General features: G+C 33.1%; 2 protein-coding genes across 5 annotated transcripts in view; one reads left to right on the top strand and one right to left on the bottom strand.

Annotated features, from left to right (window-relative positions):
• The window catches only part of Lis-1 (LisH and WD40 domain-containing Lis-1), a 30,849-nt gene extending 24,171 nt beyond the window's left edge, over positions 1 to 6,678 (bottom strand). The window contains exons 1-2 of one of the 3 annotated variants that reach the window (XM_090108511.1): positions 6,524 to 6,678; positions 3,611 to 3,744 (exon numbers count right to left, since the gene is read on the bottom strand). In XM_090108511.1, coding sequence (XP_089964637.1) covers positions 3,611 to 3,648 — 38 coding nt within the window. In that variant the 5' untranslated portion in view covers positions 3,649 to 3,744; positions 6,524 to 6,678. Of the gene's footprint in view, positions 1 to 3,610; positions 3,745 to 6,277; positions 6,436 to 6,462 lie in introns of those variants that run through there. The other 2 variants (XM_090108512.1, XM_090108513.1) reach the window with 2 other exon arrangements.
• Positions 6,679 to 7,894: 1,216 nt separating this feature from the next.
• The window catches only part of Slmap (Sarcolemma associated protein), a 35,317-nt gene continuing 22,937 nt past the window's right edge, over positions 7,895 to 20,274 (top strand). The window contains exons 1-3 of one of the 2 annotated variants that reach the window (XM_090108457.1): positions 7,895 to 7,957; positions 8,229 to 8,545; positions 16,662 to 16,778. In XM_090108457.1, the coding sequence (XP_089964583.1) occupies positions 8,324 to 8,545; positions 16,662 to 16,778 (339 nt within the window). In that variant the 5' untranslated portion in view covers positions 7,895 to 7,957; positions 8,229 to 8,323. The other variant, XM_090108458.1, reaches the window with a different exon arrangement.

Genomic DNA, 20,274 nt, shown 5'->3' with positions numbered 1-20,274 from the left:
GTTGTTTTTAATCGAGAACTATGGACAATGGCCTCGTATCATAACACAGTGAATTTATGTGGAATGCGGAATGATCCTCCGATAATCAAAATTGCCGATCAGAGAAATGCGGATGAGCTAGGTCAATACTCAATTCAAACAGGTTTTAAAAATGCATCGATATTCGTTATAAAACTATTAAGATATTTCAGGAAACAAAATGTATGACACTGTTTTAACAATTCGACAGTTATAAAGCATATCTAAGAAAAAAGTAAACAATTTATAACTGAAAAATGTCTATCTTATGCAATTTGCCAAACTTGTTTGAAACCATGGGCGTAGCCACGGTGGGGCAGGGTGGGGCGCTTGCCCCACCCTGGCTCCGACCCGGAAGTTACCCAACCAAATTTAAAAAAACTAAATTATCAAGGTACTAACTGTTTACTTAATATTTGTAAGAAGTTCACACTCAAAAGTCGTCAGTCGACATAAAAAAATGCGATCAAAACAAAAAGCTGAGACGATTTATCTTTTGCGTACACAAACGCAAGCTTTATCTACGATTTCTCGGAAACTATCTACTTTAGGGCAAAAATTATTATGACTTTTTTGTAGAGAATTAAATTTCGCATCTTTTTCACCTTGTAAACTTTTTTGTAAAACTTACTGTTTACGATTTATGGCCTATTTATTGAACCGGTTTATCGTTTTTGGCTAGTAACTCTTAAAATATTTGATTAATCAATAAAATGCATCTATTAATTTTTTAAGAGCACTTTATTTTCTACACTCTACAGCTGCATTTGTTTGATTTTTTTTCTAATGCCCGTACTTTTCGAGTTATTGAACGTTTAATGTTGGACTACTGGGTGTTTAATGGAAAATTTTCAAGGTATGCATAGTATATAATGGTACAAATTCAACAAACTAAAAAAAAATATGTGCTGTAGTGCTTAAAAATTTATAGGTAAGTAGTTTATTTCGGCCGCCCACGGCATTTCTACATTAAACTCAAAAAATAATGGCAATGGGCATTCAGTTTTACGAAAAAGTTTACAAGGTAGAAAAGATGCGAAATTTTATTCTATACAAAAAAGGTTACACTAATAACTTTTGCCCCAAAGTGGGTAGTTTTTGAGATATTGGCCAAAAACTTTTTAAACTTTTATATTTCATGGTAAAAGAGAAATTAATAAATCAAATTATTGTATTTATAAAAACCTAAATTACTGTATTGTTAGACGTGACTTTTGATTTAATATTTTTGTGGATAAATAGTTGTCAATATAGTTGTCACTGTTTCCTGTCCGAACATGCTTAGCTGTCGAATACTATAAATTGCCGCTTTCCTTTGACTCGTGGCGCATTCGTACGAATCGTGCCTAGGGGCTCGGACGCTGTTTATACGACGTTCGACCCAACTACCCTCACTTTACTAATAGTCGTTGACTAGCTGCGTTTTGTTATCAACTACCTACATCAATTAGGTAGCTGTGTAGAATCGCAGTACATTTTTATTACATTCAAACTAATATTTAACTCGGTCTCGCTTGTTATTTCTTATAGTAGCAGCCCCAAACATATTATGTTTAGGGTTCTGAACCACCAAAAGGAAAAAAGTGGAACCCTTATAGGATCACTTTGTTGTCCGTCTGTCTGTCTGTTTATCTTTAAAGACCTTTTTTCTCAGGAACGCGTAGAGATATGAAGCTGAAATGATTATTATATACTAATGTCTACCGTCCCTTGAAGCTGTGAAAAAATCAAACTCATAAACCAAAGCAATCAAAAAATACAGCCGTTTATGCTGTAAATTTTCACAAATTGCGACTTTTACAAGGGAATCATAACCTACAGGGTACTTTCCGTGAACACAGAATCTTGAAATTTGGTAAGAAGCAACATAGGTTGGCACCCTAAAATTTAACCGGGATAAGACCTTTTTTTTTATGTTGCGATAGGGGGAGCGCTTAGCCACGATCTCGCCTGATGGTAAGCTGAGATGTGGCCTAAGATGGAGCGTGCTTCCCTAGAATGTACCTGTTCACTCTCCTCTTGACACGTCTCGAGAGCAACTTGTACTGTTTCTAGTTAGATATTATTAATTTATATGATTGCCCCACCCTGAGCCCATGGCTAGCTACGCCCATGTTTGAAACTCACAAAAACCAGTCAAAATGTATGTTTACGGTCACACAAATAGTAGAATGAACGTGATAATTTTAACAGAACTATTAAACGTCTTAGATTAGGTCGTGCTTTTCCTTTCACTTTGCCCCAGACGAGTCCGAAGAGTATGTAAGGTATCAGAGTAAGGAGCATAGACAGGTCACGACGCGACACAATGCAAAACGAGTACCGAGATAAAGAATGGCCAGCAATATCTCATTAACACTTATTTATAATACTTATTATACGCATTTTAATTTTTAAGCGAACGTTAATTGCAATAACACAATAACAGTAATATAAACAATAATAAATCGAACGATCTATTAGGTTGTTAAAGGTTTGTTGGCTTATTGCGATGCGATATTTCAGTAACAATAGAATTATGTTTTGTTTATTGCAGTACCTACTGGGATAGAAAAATATGTTACGATATTAATCTATTGATAAAGGCCATTAAGATATAGGTACCTACACAGCCTCGTTTCCCACTACATAGGATAGAAGTAACAATGATGGGATTTCTAGATTTGTGAAGAAAGTTGATACACTACCGACAACAGCTTTGTCGGGGAGGTCAACGACATGAAATTATAAGAACACTGTTACTTTCAAAGGTTATGTGACGTGTAGGGCGCTCGCGTGAACACCTTTTGGTTCAAGATAAAAAAGAAATGCCTTTTGAAACTCAAGTATAGTTAAATGCGAGAAGAAAACCAGAATCAAATAAAAGATTAATTAATAAAGTAGATCAGATAGGATTTATATTTAGGTATAATGTTTTATGATACACGCCTTCAAGATTGAAATAACGTTAATAAAAAAATAACTTCTCTTTTTAGTGGTGGCTAAAAATTGGAAATATGTTACATATAAAAATAATAAAAAGAAACTATAATCAATGATCTAATCGGATCGTAATTATATGCATTCTCAATCGTTCCGAAGGAAATTAAATAGCTCCAAATACAAATGAGGCACAATTCGATTTTGTTTACACTGTTTATAGATTTGATACTGATCATGTCTTTAGATATAAAAATAAAACGAAGACAGGTAGGTACTTTCAGGTTCTCAAACATCCGTTTCCGGCCAAGTTTGTAAGACACAAATTAGTCTAAAAAAACCTGTATTCGTTGGCTTATCAAAGTAAATTATAATACGTATTTAAAATTGTTTTCTATTTTTATGCGCCCATCTTGTGGTTTTTCTTTTTTTCTTTACATTATTATTTTGTTTTTTGATTCAATTGACGAATTTGCGATTTAGGTAAAAGAATAATGAAGAGAAGGAATAAGATTTGTTGCCATTATTTTTTTGTTCAGTTAGACTTTTATGAGTGTAACAAAAGTGTTATAATTGCAATAATTTACAATCCCATAAAAGGGCATATACATAATGAAGAAAGCGAGCTGATCTTGTTATTATGAAAAAACCGGTTAAAAAACGATGCACTCACAGCTCCTCGCGTTGCCGTTGTGACAACACCATTTTCATCGTGGTCGGGTGACGCTGAGGCGGTCCCGGAGTTCACTGCTGCAGTATCAGAGATTCACGCGGGCGTCGCCGGGAGCGCCGTTGCCATTATCACACCTTTGAACAAACAACATCTTTGTAGATGCGAATTACGATACTAGTTACTAATAGTAGAACAAGTAGCATACACTTCTGTGAAATATTATTTAGTTAATTTTTTGTAATATTTACAATGACTATATGGGAATTTTGGTAAATATCAATATACTTAGGTATTTAAACACATATTTTTTTAACATATAAAACTTATGGAGGAATGATATTTATATGACAGATATTTATTTCATTTCTCTGAAATACCTAAATGTAAGACAGTGCGCGCACGAGCAACTTTGTCTCCGCAACTATTTTGTCTCTCCACCCATGGGCTAGTATGAAAGTGCGCGCACGTAGCGACGCAACTCCCCAAACTAATTGATGGGAGAGACAAAATAGTTGCGGAGACAAAGTTGCTCGTGCGCGCTAGCTCTAAGATAATTCTAGAAATGAAATGAATGAATGACAAAATATATAATTTGAAAAAATTTACTTAACTGGGTATAAATAATTATTTGAGAGAACTTATTTTAAATATGTATGTACACTAATACAATAACTCAAGAAAATCTCTATATATATCATTACCCTAAGACCAACAGGAGTGGAGCCACACAGGTGAAACTGCGAAGCGCAGCTAGTAACAAATAATTTTTGATGAGGTTTTTGTGATTTTTAAAATCCTAAATTCAAATATATTTTTGAAATAAGTGAGTCTGTTGGTTGAAATAACGGTACTTTATTTGTGCACTTTCATTTTAAAGATCTTAGTGTAAAATTTATAATTAAAGTTATAGTATCACCACATAGTACAAAAAACAGATTTGCTTTCTGTCTGTCGGGCCCTGTGTATTTATAGATATATAGCCCTAAATATATCACGACAAACTTCATATAATAACATTAATATTTTGGGAAATAATTCCCATTATATTAAATCCATACTAATATTATAAATGCGAAAGTAACTCTGTCTGTCTGTCTGTTACTCAATCACGCCTAAACTACTGAACCAATTTGCATGAAATTTGGTATGGAGATATTTTGATACCCGAGAAAGGACATAGGCTACCTTTTATTGCGAAATATGTACCACGGGCGAAGCCGGGGGCGGACCTCTAGTATAAAATAAATATGCATATACATAATAATATAACACAATATTTAAATTTTACAGCCTAACATAAATTATAATTTTTCCCTTACCAAATACTTTTTGTTTTTCAAAATGAAATATCCATTGTTGATAAAGGAAGATAAGATACAAATGATTTCAAAATAGTAACAATTATCTATCTGATCTATATTTTAATAATTGGAATAATTGATCATTATGTATAGATCAATAATAGTTTGCAAATCTATCAATAAATAATTTGTTTATAAGACTAGCTTTGCTCGCAGCTACACACGTGGATCTGCTTCTGTTGGTCTTAGCATTATGATATATAGCCTATAGCCTTCCTTGATAAATGGGCTATCTATGAACATTATTTACTTTGGTTAGATTTAGTGCACATGCCATTTAAAAAAATCAAATTAAGTAACTATTTAATAAATTATTCCAATTTACTAATTTCACAATGGGTTTTAATTTATGACATATAATACAGTTGTTACAATTTTATATGTATTGTTTCATACTAAGTTTCCACATAAAGTTGACTTTTTTTCTCACATAGTGCAAGGAATAGAAGGGTTTTATTTTTTTCATAAACAATTATCAACATAGTAGAGGCAAAACAACAAATATTGCAAGTTTGCAATTTTCTAAAAATATTTAAGAAACATATTTTATTAATTTTGAAGTATACATAATGAAATACACTTAACTAAACAATACCAAGAAACAATGCGTGTGAATGTAATAATATGTTATCTTTAACTTTATTTTGTGAGTTTTTAATTCTATTACAAATTTGGACAGCTCTAAATAGTGAATTGTTTACATTCGGCTTAATGGATCAGTTTCATTGATTACCTCAATCACTTTTTTGGCTTCTTGTAATAAGAAATTTTAAGAAACTATGGCTTCTATGTCAAGGATAAATTTATCAATATTTTAGCTTAATTACACAATGATCTGGTCAACAACCTCCAGCAATTATTAGGTGGAATTAATTCATTTATATTATATAACAATTGCTGATAATTCAAATCTTTTGTGGTGTAGAGAACTAGAGATAGTCATTTAAATTGAATAGTTAAAAATTATGAAGATCAATATTTAATATTAAACAACTTATTTAATTTACTTATAATCTCATAACTTTGATGGATTATGATTATGATATTGGCTTATTAAATTCAATATGATGCAGTTAGCATAAATATTATAAACGAGCTAGCTACAGTAGTTTATTTTGCCTCAATATATTTGATAATTTACCAAGTCACAGCTGATTTGGATGATCAATAAATAATGAAACAGCTTCTTCTCTTTCAAAGGCCTATTGCATATGACTACATTATTAATTGAACTGCGAATTATAAATTAAGAATTACGTGTGCGAGAAAATAATAAATAATGAGAAATTTATACGAAATGACTCACAAATTAAACGTCAAAAAGAAGGGTCTGTCATTTGCCACATCAACGAAAATAGGACATTATTTTAAAATATGCAGAAGCCAATTATATGACAGAATTTTCTTATATCCTCAATATCTTCTCACAAGGTGTCCACGATTTTTTGAAGAAAATTGGCAAATAGCAGAACGGCCATATTGAACGGTTACCGTAGCAATCTAAAGAACGGTTGTCCGAATATGCACGAAGTGTTGAAAATTCTATACTCACGAATAGTGAAAGCACTTTATTTTCACTGATTTTGTTCAAATATCACACACTTATATCACACTTATCACTATGTCTCGGGACAGAAAACGGTTTTCAATGCAATGGCTCAAACTCACTGATCACTACTCGATAAACTACAATGTCCAATCGCAATTTTTTTCTCCTTTCAAAGTTTACTTGAGTGTACAACGCCATCTGTTAGACAAGTTTAGAAATGCAATTCTATTGTTATGTTGGCAACACCATGTCAATTATCTGTTAAGAAAACGTTTGTAAGGGCGCATGTTCAAATGTAGGTACTGAAAGCAACGCGTAATCAGCAATGAAACCGACGAAACAGGATGATGGATCTCACAGATGGATCCATATTTTTAATAAACTCTCACTAATAACCTGATAACTATCAGAATCGCCGAATATTTTAGAAATTAAACATTCCAGCGCAAGCTATGACATTAAGGGTTACTAACAAATATATTTTTGAAGTGAAAACTTCTTTAGCGGCGTTGGGTATAAAATCTTAAACTCGCGTCAGGACACGTGGCCTGATCGAAAAAGCGTAAGACGGATTTTTTTTTAGCCCTTATATTCCATGCGTAAGACGGATACCATTTCAAAATATCAAACATGCTGAACGTTAATAATCAAGTTTTCACTTCTGCCGGCACTCCCGGAGTGCAACCCGTTTTTTTTATGGGAAAAACGATACGACACCTGTTTTTTTTTTAATTTCGGCAATCATATCATAAAATTGCTGCATTGCGACGTGGAAGCAATTCTAAGGCCGCCTGTCTTGCAGGTGGTAACGCGGAATTAGACTTGCAAGCTACTGTCAGACCCACAGGTCAGACCTGTGTGTCAGACAGACTGTCGGACATTTCTTTGCGGAAGTTTTCTTGCAGATGGAAAGGCGGCCTCAGACCGCGCCGTTTTGATTGGATTGGAGTTTAGTTGTGTGGCAAGCACTAAGCCCGTGTAAACCGGACATAACTCAAATATACGGAACTAGCAGCGCAACATATTTAAAATAGACACACACCATAATTTATTAATATAATTTATGCATAGAATTTATGTCTAGGGTTGCCTTGTCTCAACAAATAACGTTATCCTCAAATTAAAATAAATACTAATATTAAAGTATACTGTCGTAATAATTCGTCGTAATGAAAAAAAGTAACTGCAAAGATCTTAAAGAACTGTGAATAAATATAATACAATTATTATGAATGAACACTGAATGAATTAATTATACAGATCTGCCAAAACTGAAAGAGTCAAACTAAATAATGACATTTTTATCTTCAATAGTACCATAGAGAAACTAGAAAAACAAATGAAGTAAGACCGATAGAGAGCAGAAACGGTCCCAACCAGTCCCAACTCCCAAGTCCCAACTCAACAAAACAAATGTCTGATTTCTGCACCCATTTCGTAAGTTCTCTGAATGATATTTTCAATTGACGCCCAACATATGTAATTTGTTTTGAAATTATACAAAAGGAGTAGTTTAATATTGCGAAATACAAAATGAGTGTAAATGTTAGGCACAATGTGTTTGAAATTCAGTGGATTGCAAATAACTAATTGACCAGTGAACGAAAGGAATCAAGTTTCATCTTCTTAAAATTTTATATACCTTCTAGTGCTATTAGATGCTCGGTTACATTCAAATTCTACTATTTAGCTATATTTTTTCTTCAAGATGGCAGTGAATAATGTCTACCTTTCACCATTACGCCAGCGGTTATATTGTTTCTGTTAACGATGTGTTACTCTTCACGGCGGTTCGAGCCCTAAATGCTAACTCTCAAGGATCGCTGTATGATGGTGATAGCAAGGAGTAAGAAAGTCAAACCACAAATGACTGCCACAACGAAGAATATGGATTACAATTGGACAGCTGGTCCAGAGCCGCCAAGTAATAACCAGGATGTGGGAGTCCCAAGGGCGGTCTTTATTCCCCATACGAATTCTTTACCATTTGAAGAAAGGCGTGTTACGTTGGAAGAACCTGTCAAGGTATGTTTTGATTGAAAATATGTATTTACATTTAGGCAGGAGTAGTGATTATCGTAATATTTAGAAACTGTCTTTCTTATTTTGTTTGTTTCTCATAGATTATTAAAAACAATTGTATGGCCTTGTGTGTGTCATCAACAAAAACTTTTGTTGCTCTTTATAAATTTTACACTCCCTTATGAATATAATTAGGAAATACTTAACAACAAAGTATTATTGTCATGTTAAATAAGAAGAATGTATCAAATAAGAATTTGTGAAATGTGAATTGTCTGTAATTCAAATATAATTTGGATGTCAATGTTTTCATTTTATTATACTTTGTATAAAAATACCTAAACTGTATTTTGCAACAATTGATAAGAAGGATTCAGAGTTAGTCAAGCATTTTAAAAAAGATGCTTTTTTAAGATTATACTGATGTGATAAGATTATCATTTAACATGTGCGAAGGAGTGGATGAGCTTCATACTGAGCTAATATCTTGTAAACTATTTGCTTATCTACACTAGTATTTTGAAGAGGTAATATTTGTGAGAATGAAAGGTTTTATCTGGACATACTGAACTGATAATCAAAATTCTTTTAAGCCACATTAATGTTCTGTTTGTGTTGGCTATATTTTGTAGTCTGGGTCAAACCAGGTAAGGCCAGGACTAACCGCTAGCCATAAAATATAGTACAAGAGTTATTAATACTAAACATAATTATTATATCTATAACTATTTAATTTCATATTCAACATAAAGTTACCAGTAAGAATATAATCAAAAATCTGTACTAATATTATAAAGCTGAAGAGTTTGTTTGTTTGGACGCGCTAATCTCGGGAACTACTGGTCCATTTTGAAAAATTCTTTCGGTGTTAGATAGCCCATTTATCGAGGAAGGTTATAGGCTATATATAATCACACTACGACCAACAGGGGTGGAGCCACAGGGGTGAAACCGCGTGGAGCAGCTAGTATTTTATACAAGCTGTGTCTGACATTTAACTTATGGGACATGCCTATAGGCCAAATCAAGTATTTCTATATCTTATGTTATTCTAATATATAACTTAAATTACTGTAAAGTTTTATCAAATTAAGTTAATTAAGCCAAGCTATTATAAAAACATCCTCACAAACTTTAGCATTATAGTTAATGTTAACAGGATTCATATTTTAAGTGTTGACTGACTCTGTCTTTACAGGAATTATACTGAAAAAAAAAACTATAAAATTAAACCTGTCCAAAAAATCTCATCCCCTCTAAATTTGTGTTGCTCAGTTATAAATAATAAATAAGAATAAATAAAATGCAGAGATTTTCATTTTTATATATTTATAAAAAATAAATGGTAAATAGTAACTACAATAAACTCCCATTTATCCACAAAGTATTACCAATAGTGTACTTTTAACAAATAATAATTTAGTAAAATAAAATAAATAGTTTCCTTCTGCCAAATGAGTGAAGTTGTCCGCAAGACGCCTAAATAAATGGGTATTATTATTCAGTACCTTCTAACCAGCTCAATATAATTTATCTATTATAAAAGAATATGCAGATTTTATTTACATAAATATATGTACATAAATTTTTGAACTTTATACATTATATTAAATAAAATGCTTCACGCAAGGTAGAGTGAAAATAACTGTATTTTTAGGGCCGATTTTTCAATGCTTGGATAAAACTTATCCGTCCAATAAAGTATTACACGATAATATTAAAATGTCACGTAAACTGTCAAATACGGGCAATTAGAATACGTTTTTAAAATGGTAGTTTTATATACTATTCGACGAATAAGTTTTATCCAAGCATTGAAAAATCGGCCCTAAATGGTATAATTTCTCTTATCTCTTAGTCTAATAAGAAATTTTATCAAAGAATTTTCTTTACAAATCTGGTGTCTTAATTATTATTAATCAGATTTGATTAGACACCCTGCAAAATCAAATAAACAAAAGGTTCTTTAGTGCATTCCTTCGTTTTTAGGTAACCAAAGAACTAACGGGCTTTACATTTCACATTGATAATATTATGTGACACTGAATTCAAAACTCTCAACTATTATATTTTAAAATAATAATAGTTAAGTTATTCCATCCATCCATTCTATTAAATCCAAGTTGATGAAGTCTGATGTATATTTGTTATACATACTAAAAAAAATTAAGGATTCCTTGGTTCTAAAGATATTCCTATCAAGTTTGTACATATAAAATCGCATACAAGAGTGAGCTTGCTCCTTAAGATCGTATTTGTATAAGTCCTACTATATTCGACACTAACCAAAGCAAAGAGAATCTCAACTAGTCAATACATTATTCCATTCAGTTGACTCATTTAAAAGTAGTGCAGGTTCAAGCCGCATTTACGTTCCGATCGCGTTATACGTTTATCTGTAAGTCGCTTAGTATGGATGTCAGGCGCGCGCGGGCCATACTCGAGTCAATCAGCATGACCCAGGCTACTCGAGACGCTACAATTGAACATTGGCAATTAAATTTAACAAGATTAAATGGTGCTATTCCTAGCTACGCATCTGCTACGCTTGCAGCGGAAGTTATTTCTTATCACTTATTTGTTATGCTTGCAGGATGTGTTCAAAATGATACCACAAGTGCCGTGGCCTAGAATGGCCGAATTAAATATTTTCCATAAGGTCTATATTTTCGTTTCGATCATAATCATCATTTTAACCAGTTACCGTATTAAATTAAAATAAATGAATAGTTTCACTAAAACAGGAAATAAATAGCAGTCCTTGAATGAAAAACAAAGCAAAGAATCTCGTTTTGTTCCTACAACATTACTTCTATTATAGCTATTTGTGTAATTACAGCGCAATTTCTTCGCACGAGTGCGTCATACATCCTATGCTTTTTTAATATCATCCAAATTTAATATTTCTGTATATTGCAATTAGCAAGCCATTTCCATAATTATAAGCTAATTAAAATATTCATACCTCTTGAGGGTATGTACCTTGTTCATACTCTACGCAATTTTATATTTTTACTAGCTGTTGCCCGCGACTTCGTCCGCGATTACGTCGTTTTTCGTCATTCGTCGTTTAAAAAAAATACGTGACACTTTATTTTTGAATGTTCTTAATTGTCTCTTATAAAAATTAACTACATTAAAATTGAATACTCTGATAAGAAAATCTTAAAATCGGAGGACATCGAAAATCTGAGGAAAACATGAGTGAATTTGATTTAAATTCTACATTACTTAGTAATTCAAATAATAATCTAAATTAAATGTAGATTAACAGTTTGAGCGCATCATTATACTATGTACCTAAGTATTAAATTACGTTAGTTTACATAGTAATTTTACTAAAAACACGATGACTTTCTTTCGCGCTCGGTACAACAAACTAAGCATGTTTGTGGTACGTGGCCCGCGTCACTCGACCCCCCGTGAGTTCCCCTCCGTAACTATGCGAAAATACATTCGTCGCCCTACCGTAGCAAAAATTGTAATATTTTAAATTCGAGAAATATTGATTTCTTGTATTCGACTATTCGTTGTAGTCGAATACTAAATATATTTGAAGAAACTTAGGTTGGCCTTCAGGCAAAAGGGATCCTATCAAATGATAAACTTGACCTTGTATCTTAAAAGTAAGTATGAAAGGATCCTCTGATAATTGTTGAGCACCAAAGGATCATTTAAAACGCACTACTATAAGAGCGAATATTGTCTAAGAACTGTTTAGATTGCACATGTTCCTCTAAAAGTAGTGATTTCAAAGGTTCTGGTGTATCTTCAAACGAAAGCCGACTCCTTACTCCTCTTTAAAGCATTACAAAAAGAACATACTACGTTAATATCGCCTATACAGAAGATGATCTGTAATCAATTGTGAGGTTATAAGCAAACCCACTTTTATATTTGTCGGACCACACCACCGAATTCGTAGATTGATCTTCTATGTTTACCTCTAAGTCATTAAGACTCGAAATCTGTCTACAGTAAGACGGGCCTCTCGCTATTCGTCCGTTTCAAGAGACCAAATAGTTTCAATTCTTAATCTTTCATTAAACAAACTTATTAATCGTATTTGTCTCAAATAATCTTGTCTCAAATAATGGTAATATTCGCGTCCCTACTCTAGTCATTGCTTATGCTCATGTTCATCTTCAAGAGATCGAATAATATTATGGTGCACCCTATCATTTGTCAAACGGTCTTCATATTGAGTAAAAGTTTCAGATTATCGAGATAAAATATGCCATTTGCGGTCAGCTGTGAGACGTTATACCCTCTCAGTGAAGATTTCGGTCTCACAGGATAGTATATGCCGTTCGCGGTCAGCTGTGAGCCGCAATTCTCGTTTTGAAGCGGTTTCAGGTTCTCGGCATAACACATGTTGTTTTCGGTCAATAGTAAGCCTCTTACCTCTAACGATCCTTGAGAACTCTTATTTCTCATTTTCTTAGCTTTGCTCGAATTTCGATATAAAGATTTGTTAGGTGGCACTGATGCGAGTGAATAAAAATTAAGTTGAAACGGACTGAGAGTGTTATAATCATCAATCATCATCATCATCAATACATATAATAAAATTGTGGAAAAGCGATGTCTGTACAATGAAAATATGTAGAAAAAAATTAGCAGGTGTTATTATTAAATCGATCTTGAACCCAAAACTGTAGTTAAAATTTTTTTTGTCTGTTTGTATGTATGTTTGTGCACGCTAATCTCAGAAACGGCTTATCCGATTTAGATGCGGTTTTCACTAATGTATTGTGGTAATCTTCATTTAACATTTAGTGTTTAATTCATGTCAATCGGTTCATAAATAAAAAAGTTATGACAATTTATAAGTAATTACGGCGAACATTTGCTAAGGCATTCTATTGTACACTGTACAGTGTACGATATCACGTAATTTATCTGTTATACGCTACAGTTATTCCTTTACATGTCCAGATGATCATATCAAAATTCCCCAAGGGTTTGGGGGTAAGCTGAGGTAGTAGGGGGGGGGCGGGGTCAAATTAACATTATGGTTACTTCTAATAGGTAAATTTTCCACATAAAATGTCCTTTAAATTATGTCGTATTATATTTTTAACCCCCGACGCAAAAAGACGGGTGTTATGTGTTTGACTGCTATGTATTTCTGTGTGTATGTGTGTGTGTGTGTGTCTGTCTATGGCACCGTAGCTGGCTAACAGGTAAACCGAATTAGATGCGGCTTTTTTTTTGTTAGGCAGCATATTTTCCGACGCTGGTTCTTAGATAAATTGTATCAAAATCGGTTCATCCACTTATTATACCTACATAGGGGTAAAAGTGGGAATGAAAAAAATGATATAATAATTTATTTTTAAAGATCGTCGGGAAGTTTATGAAATTATTTATTCCTTTTTCTATACACTTTTCTTCGATTAAACGGTTTAGTTACGTGCTCCCTCTCTCTCTCTTCAGCCTTTAGTTACGTGCGTGAGACAGGAAACATCTAATTTGGATTTGTTGCTGGATTTGATAAAAATTGAGTATCGATTAAGCTGATCAGTGGCTACACCATACATTATTAAAAACATCCATTTAAGAAAGGAAGGAAATAGAATTTGCTCCTCTCCCCCCCTGGTTCCTAAAAAATAATATGACATAATTTAAAATAAATTTTACGTAGAATTAGGTAGGCATTTCTTTTTTGATTTTCGATATTATATACTAATCATAATTTTTAATTACAATATTATGTAGTAACTATTTGGTATAGGTTAGGCATTTCATTTCTTGATTTTCTTTAATAAGTTGGTACGTAAGTATTTTAGCTCAGTTCAGTAAGAAACTTTAATAACAATTCTTTTAATTATTTATGGTAGTACGTATTTACTCAATAATTGTATGTTAAGTAGTAATTCAGCATGGGCGTAGCCACGGTGGGGCTGGGTGGGGCGCTTACCCTGGCTTTGATCTGGTAGGTACCAATTGTGAAGTGTAGGAAGGCGTTGGCGTGGGCCTGGGAGTGGGCGTGGGAGTGGAAGCATGAAAATAAAAACAATTATTCTTGCCCTGAGCCCATGGTCATAGGTCACTATTCCACGCGGACGAAGTCGCGGGCACAGCTAGTAGACAAATATAATCAGAAAGCTTTGAACTCCTAAGCTCAACCATAAAAGATAGACATTTATGATGTCGGGAGATATTTTTTATATAATATGGAGAACATTTCTTTCATACTTGATTTCTGTGTAGCTTTAACCCGTAGGTTGCACACGCGACGAAAGCTTAAAAATGGAGTTACTGCTCTGCTCACGAATATGAAAAATAATTGTACCAAGTTTCGTTTAAATCCGTCGAGTAGTTTTTGTTTCTATAACGGTTATACAGACAGACAGACGGAAAAATTTTTGGCGTCAGTGTCGATCCCTAATCACCTCGTGATAGTTATTTAGGAAATATATTTCATGTACAGAATTGACCTCTACAGATTTAATATAAGTATATAAGTATACATATAATTAGATTCCAATTTCCATGTAACGTTAAATTCGACTATACAATAACTAACAGACAACGCAGGTTACTCTCGTTTCCGTAAGTTGAGGCGGCTACATATTCGGTCCTCATAACTTCACTTTTTGTGAACGAAACGACAGCGCGGTTTAATTCGATGCCAACACCATCAAAAAAAAGGAAATATTTTTAATTGTGAAAAAATGTTATGATTTGTACACTATTAATACTATTTTAACATTAACACAAAATATAAGACTGTGAGTGTGTAAAAATAAATCCAGCTAGTTTCACATCAAACTTATGTTTTTAATTAGGTACACGACATGAAAATATATTAATTACCAAGCAATAATCATACAGGTAAATACTGAACAAAAGTATTAAGAGTCAAAGTATATTTTTACTTACAACATGTAAATGATGAAGGAATAATAATTATCAACGAACCTTTTTGTATTATTGTTTATAAATATAAATTCATAAACAATAAATTTATAAAGAATAGAAAAAATTCGACCACTAAAGAATGCTCGTTCGAGTCCCGCCTCGTTATCGAATTTTTAAAACACGAAGATTTTTAAAAATGTAACCAATGAACACAATCAATATTTATTTATTTATTTATTTATTTATTATAAGGTACCTTACAGCTAGTGATACAATTTTTGAGATGAATAAATACTAAGCTACGCCAATTAAAAGGTACACCAATAGGTAGTAAAAATAATAAAATAAAAATATTAGATTAAATTAAATATTAGTAAAAATATTAGATTAACTGTAATGGTGTCTAGTTTGACTTAAAATAATAAACATCTACCCTCACTTTTAAAAATGTAGTATATTCACAGTTCACACGAATTATAAGCGCACCTTATAGGGAAGGGAAGATATGGGTTAAAGAGTTAAATAAATAAATAACATAATTATATTTAAATTATTAATTTTTAACATTGTGTCCAGTAGTGTTAACATGTAAATTGATTTGATTTTTACGAAATCTCATAGATGGCGCTGTTTCAAATTTGTATACTAATAAATTCATTAAACTGATTCTCTGCCCAAATTACGTAAATGACATAGTTTTTATTGTGTAAAGCTAGATAATAGCATGGCTTACCCGAAACCAACATTTAAACATGAGTCTTTAGATTGTACGCTGTCGTAATACACGGAATACGTAAGAAAAAAAAAAGGTTCACAGCTCCTCCCCCGGAGGTGATAGCATGATAATATATTTAAAAAAGCCTCACTCGACCTGTTAGTAATATTCATGCAAAATTTGAAGTCAATCTATGCAGCACTTTTCGAGATTAGCCTGGACAAACATACAGACAAACAGACAAACAGACAAACAGACAAACAGACAAACAGACAAAAATTCTAAAAACTATGTTTTTGGCTTCTATATCGATTATAGATCATGGATTATGTATTCTTTTAAAAAAATATTCAATGTACAGTTTTGACTTTGCTACGATTTTATTATATGTATAGATTCGTTATCGAATCTAAATGAATAATATTATACTTTATATGTATTATTAAAATATGGTTTATCATTATTAATTAATACGTTACATTTTTATAAATAAAATTATTCAAATGACATCATTTTAATCATGCATATTTTTTACAGATCGGCAGGTACGTGTGTAAAGGAGTGCCTTGTCACACGAACACAATATTTGACTGTAGAGTACTCTCTCGGCACCACGCTACTCTGTACTATGAAAAGGGACATTTTTACCTTGTGGTAAGTACCGGGGTATTATATTTTCTAAAAAAAAATCATGATACTCAAGATCCAAAGGCGCTTAAATTTTGTTTAGTTTCAAAAACTTTATTTAAGCTTAGTTTAATAGCAAAACTATTTGATATTAACATTAAATAATGCATTATTGAAATTTCATAAATGCCCTAGTGAAAATGTTCAATTCACCACATACGTACTACCTAAATAGTAAATATTATGTATATCAACATTAATAGTTCTTGTAAAGTTTCACGGTTGAGCCAGAAGGCTGATATAACATACAATACCCTGATGAAAATTCAGCGAAACAGATGCGATATATCTTCCACATGGCATAGCACAGACAGTGTATCTCATTTTTTATGAGATTTAATATTGTCATAACGCTGAATTCTAGACAGTTCTTAGTGATATATTTTCAAGTCGAATCAAGAACCAAATAGTATATGGTAACGACGTTTAATCCGTCCAAATTGAATAATAATAGTGAATATACGATAGTACGATACTACTTTTACAACTCTTAACGATTAATTATATGCACGCCTAGTGAGAGGTGGAATTTATAGACGCATAATATGCGTCTATTTAGAAAAGGCTTAAGGCGTTTAGCCCGCTGTGATGACCCCGATTTATAAATGGAGTCTTTCAGGTGCTTACAAGTTTTCTACACAGGCTGAAGCCTTTCTTGTGTACTCAGCTCCGTAAAGGAGCTCTTAGGGTGTCAATCGATCTCATAGACTAACCCTTTACCTGCGTTCAACACTTAATACCTATTAACGTTTAGGATATTATAAATTAAAAAAAAAACCTAGCATATTCAATCTGTAGTTGATAATAATTACCGTATGTTGACATTGCAACAAATAATTGAATATAGCAGCTACGATTTGAATCACGTGCATAGCGAGCGAAGTCTCGTGTTTTCGCGACAGTTACACGCTTCAGGCACGTATATTTCTATGGGTTGAAATAAATATGTAATACCAATTTATTGGTTGTGTCACTTGTTACTAAAATAAAATGGGAAGTTATTAATAGCACCTGCTTGATGTTTTTTAATGTTTTCTAAAATCGATTTTTTAAACTAGGAAAGTTCAGAAGTACATAAGTACTTAATTCTATAATTGTAATAGATATTAGTAATGACTAATGAGTATCTCTATTATTTTAATTTACACACCAAGATTATGTTGATGAATTAATTATTATACAATTTAAGTAAGAAGTAAGTTTTTTCTATAGAAAAACAGTTCTTGTTCGCCGTGAAACTTCTAAATACATTAAAGACATAGTTATAAATGTTTTGCCTTCATATTATTTTCGTGGGTGACACACATGCCCATAAATGTGAAATGCCATCTAATCTAACTTTATTAAATCTACGTAGGTATATAATACCAGTACGTAATGGAAATATTAGTCGAAATAAATCCATATACGTATCAAGCTTTTAAAGTTGTAGAATGTCTGCTTTTATCTATACTAATATTATAAAGCTTGTTTGTTTGTTTGAACGCGCTAATCTCGGAAACTACAGGTCCGTTTTGAAAAATTCTTTCGGTGTTAGATAGCCCATTTATCGAGGAAGTCACGCTAAGACCAACAGGAGTGGAGCACTGCGGGTAAAAACGCAGGGCACAGCTAGTAATTAAGAGCATACATATGATGTATAACTAAAAGCTTTATAATACAGGTCTTAAATGTGAAACATTGTGCATTCTTTTCAATATTTTATTAAAAAACATATTCTTCCAGGGAGCACTCAAACTAATCAATCTTACAACATGCAGTTCCATTATCTAAACTATTATATAACAAAAGGTGTCATTAATTTAGTTAAAATCCACTAAAATAAAAGCTAGGCTTTTGAATTTTCTATACGGCCACTATTCAAGCTTTGAGACTCCAATATCTGTCTTGAAGAAGTATTTTAAGTATGTTATCGCGTAACGTTAGTAGAGGAGCGGTTCCCTGTTATCCTAGCCCTTTCTCTTTCTATACTCTTATATTACAATGCTGGCATCCGCAACTAATTGTTATGAATTCTTATGGGCAGCGTGTGTGGCACTCGCCTACCATCTGCTAACACGTCTACTCGTTTGCATCTCAGTCACGTAAAAAAATGTCTATAATACTTTGCCTATAGTAAAAGTAACCCTTTGAAATTCAAAATATAAAGACAAGTACAATGAAAGAACGTGACCACCCACGTATATTCATGATTGTACATATGTACGTTACATTCTTATGAATGGAAATGTGCCGGCTCTCACTGACGCCCACAAAAGATTTCATCTGTGGCCATAAGCCTTCGTCACCTCATATCACTACTGAGCTATTTTGAAAAGCGTTACACAATATTTTATTTAAAAACCATTTTTATGTAAGTATTAAGAAATGCATATATGTAGCTGTTGTATTGTTTTTTTTTAATACAAATTAATACTGTTCATACACTTATTCGGTAAGTCTATTTGAAAAACTGAGCAATATCGTACGGTATTAGATAATGCCATGGTGGGTGGCTCTGGGCTAAGTACTCGTTTGCCAAATTTTAAATGACAGTGAATTTGTTTAAAACTACTAATACATATATGTACTAAATACTTTTGTCACAGATTTTGTATTGAATATACTTCCGTAATATTGTTATGGTGTTATGCCGGGTCCAGACTGGTGAAACGTAACATGCAATGTAACATGCAATGAAAGAATTCACCGTCCACATTGCTGCAATGTATCATGAAAGGTAACACACTTTGTAACAATTTCTCATAGTTTGGACGTCTTGCGCGCGCGAATTGTGCATTACACGCGCATGCTACGAGCATTACAAGCCGCGCGCGGAGCGATCCGAAATTTGTCGGTTTTTCGACGAACACAAAGGGGCGCGTTGTGTGCGCGGAGCAGCCAATGTGGACGGTCGTTTGAGAACGCAACGAACATGGAGGACGAGACTGCGTGGAATGAGCAAAAGAAAGGGTCTTCGGCGTGTTTTCATGAGTTGATATGTATTATTAATAATGAAGTACTGATAATCGTCATAGCAAGAACGTGGTCTTCGGACTCCATGCTTCGTGTGATCTACCGGTTTGACGCGCACGAAAAAAACGTGTATTGAAGGGCCGTGTTCGCGGCAGAATGGTGGAAACAGACGAACGCGGGATGTTCGTAGTGAATGCGCGTTATGAGCGCGCTATGCGTCCACACCAGCAGCGAACATGCAATGAAAGGCAAAATGTTACATTGCATGTTACATTTCACCGGTCTGGACCCGGTATTAGAGTTTGTTTCCACGATGCGATGCAATGGTTAATAAATAGTGTCAGTTATAAAAATAGAAACACCGTCGAGTAATATTCCACCTTCAAAAGCGTATCGTTTACCAATTGTACTGTGTACCAATTGCTGATATATTTACTAAGTATGTAGTATATTATAGTGTGTTCATTAGAGATGCATAATGCGTCTGTCTCGTATCATATCAAATGCA

This window comes from Colias eurytheme, chromosome 13 (assembly GCF_061535395.1).
Source record: "Colias eurytheme isolate Ceu_HAF_F1 chromosome 13, ilColEury1 Martin Lab GWU primary, whole genome shotgun sequence".
NCBI classification, from domain to species: Eukaryota; Metazoa; Arthropoda; class Insecta; order Lepidoptera; family Pieridae; genus Colias; species Colias eurytheme.
This window is presented reverse-complemented; position numbering and strand designations above follow the sequence as displayed.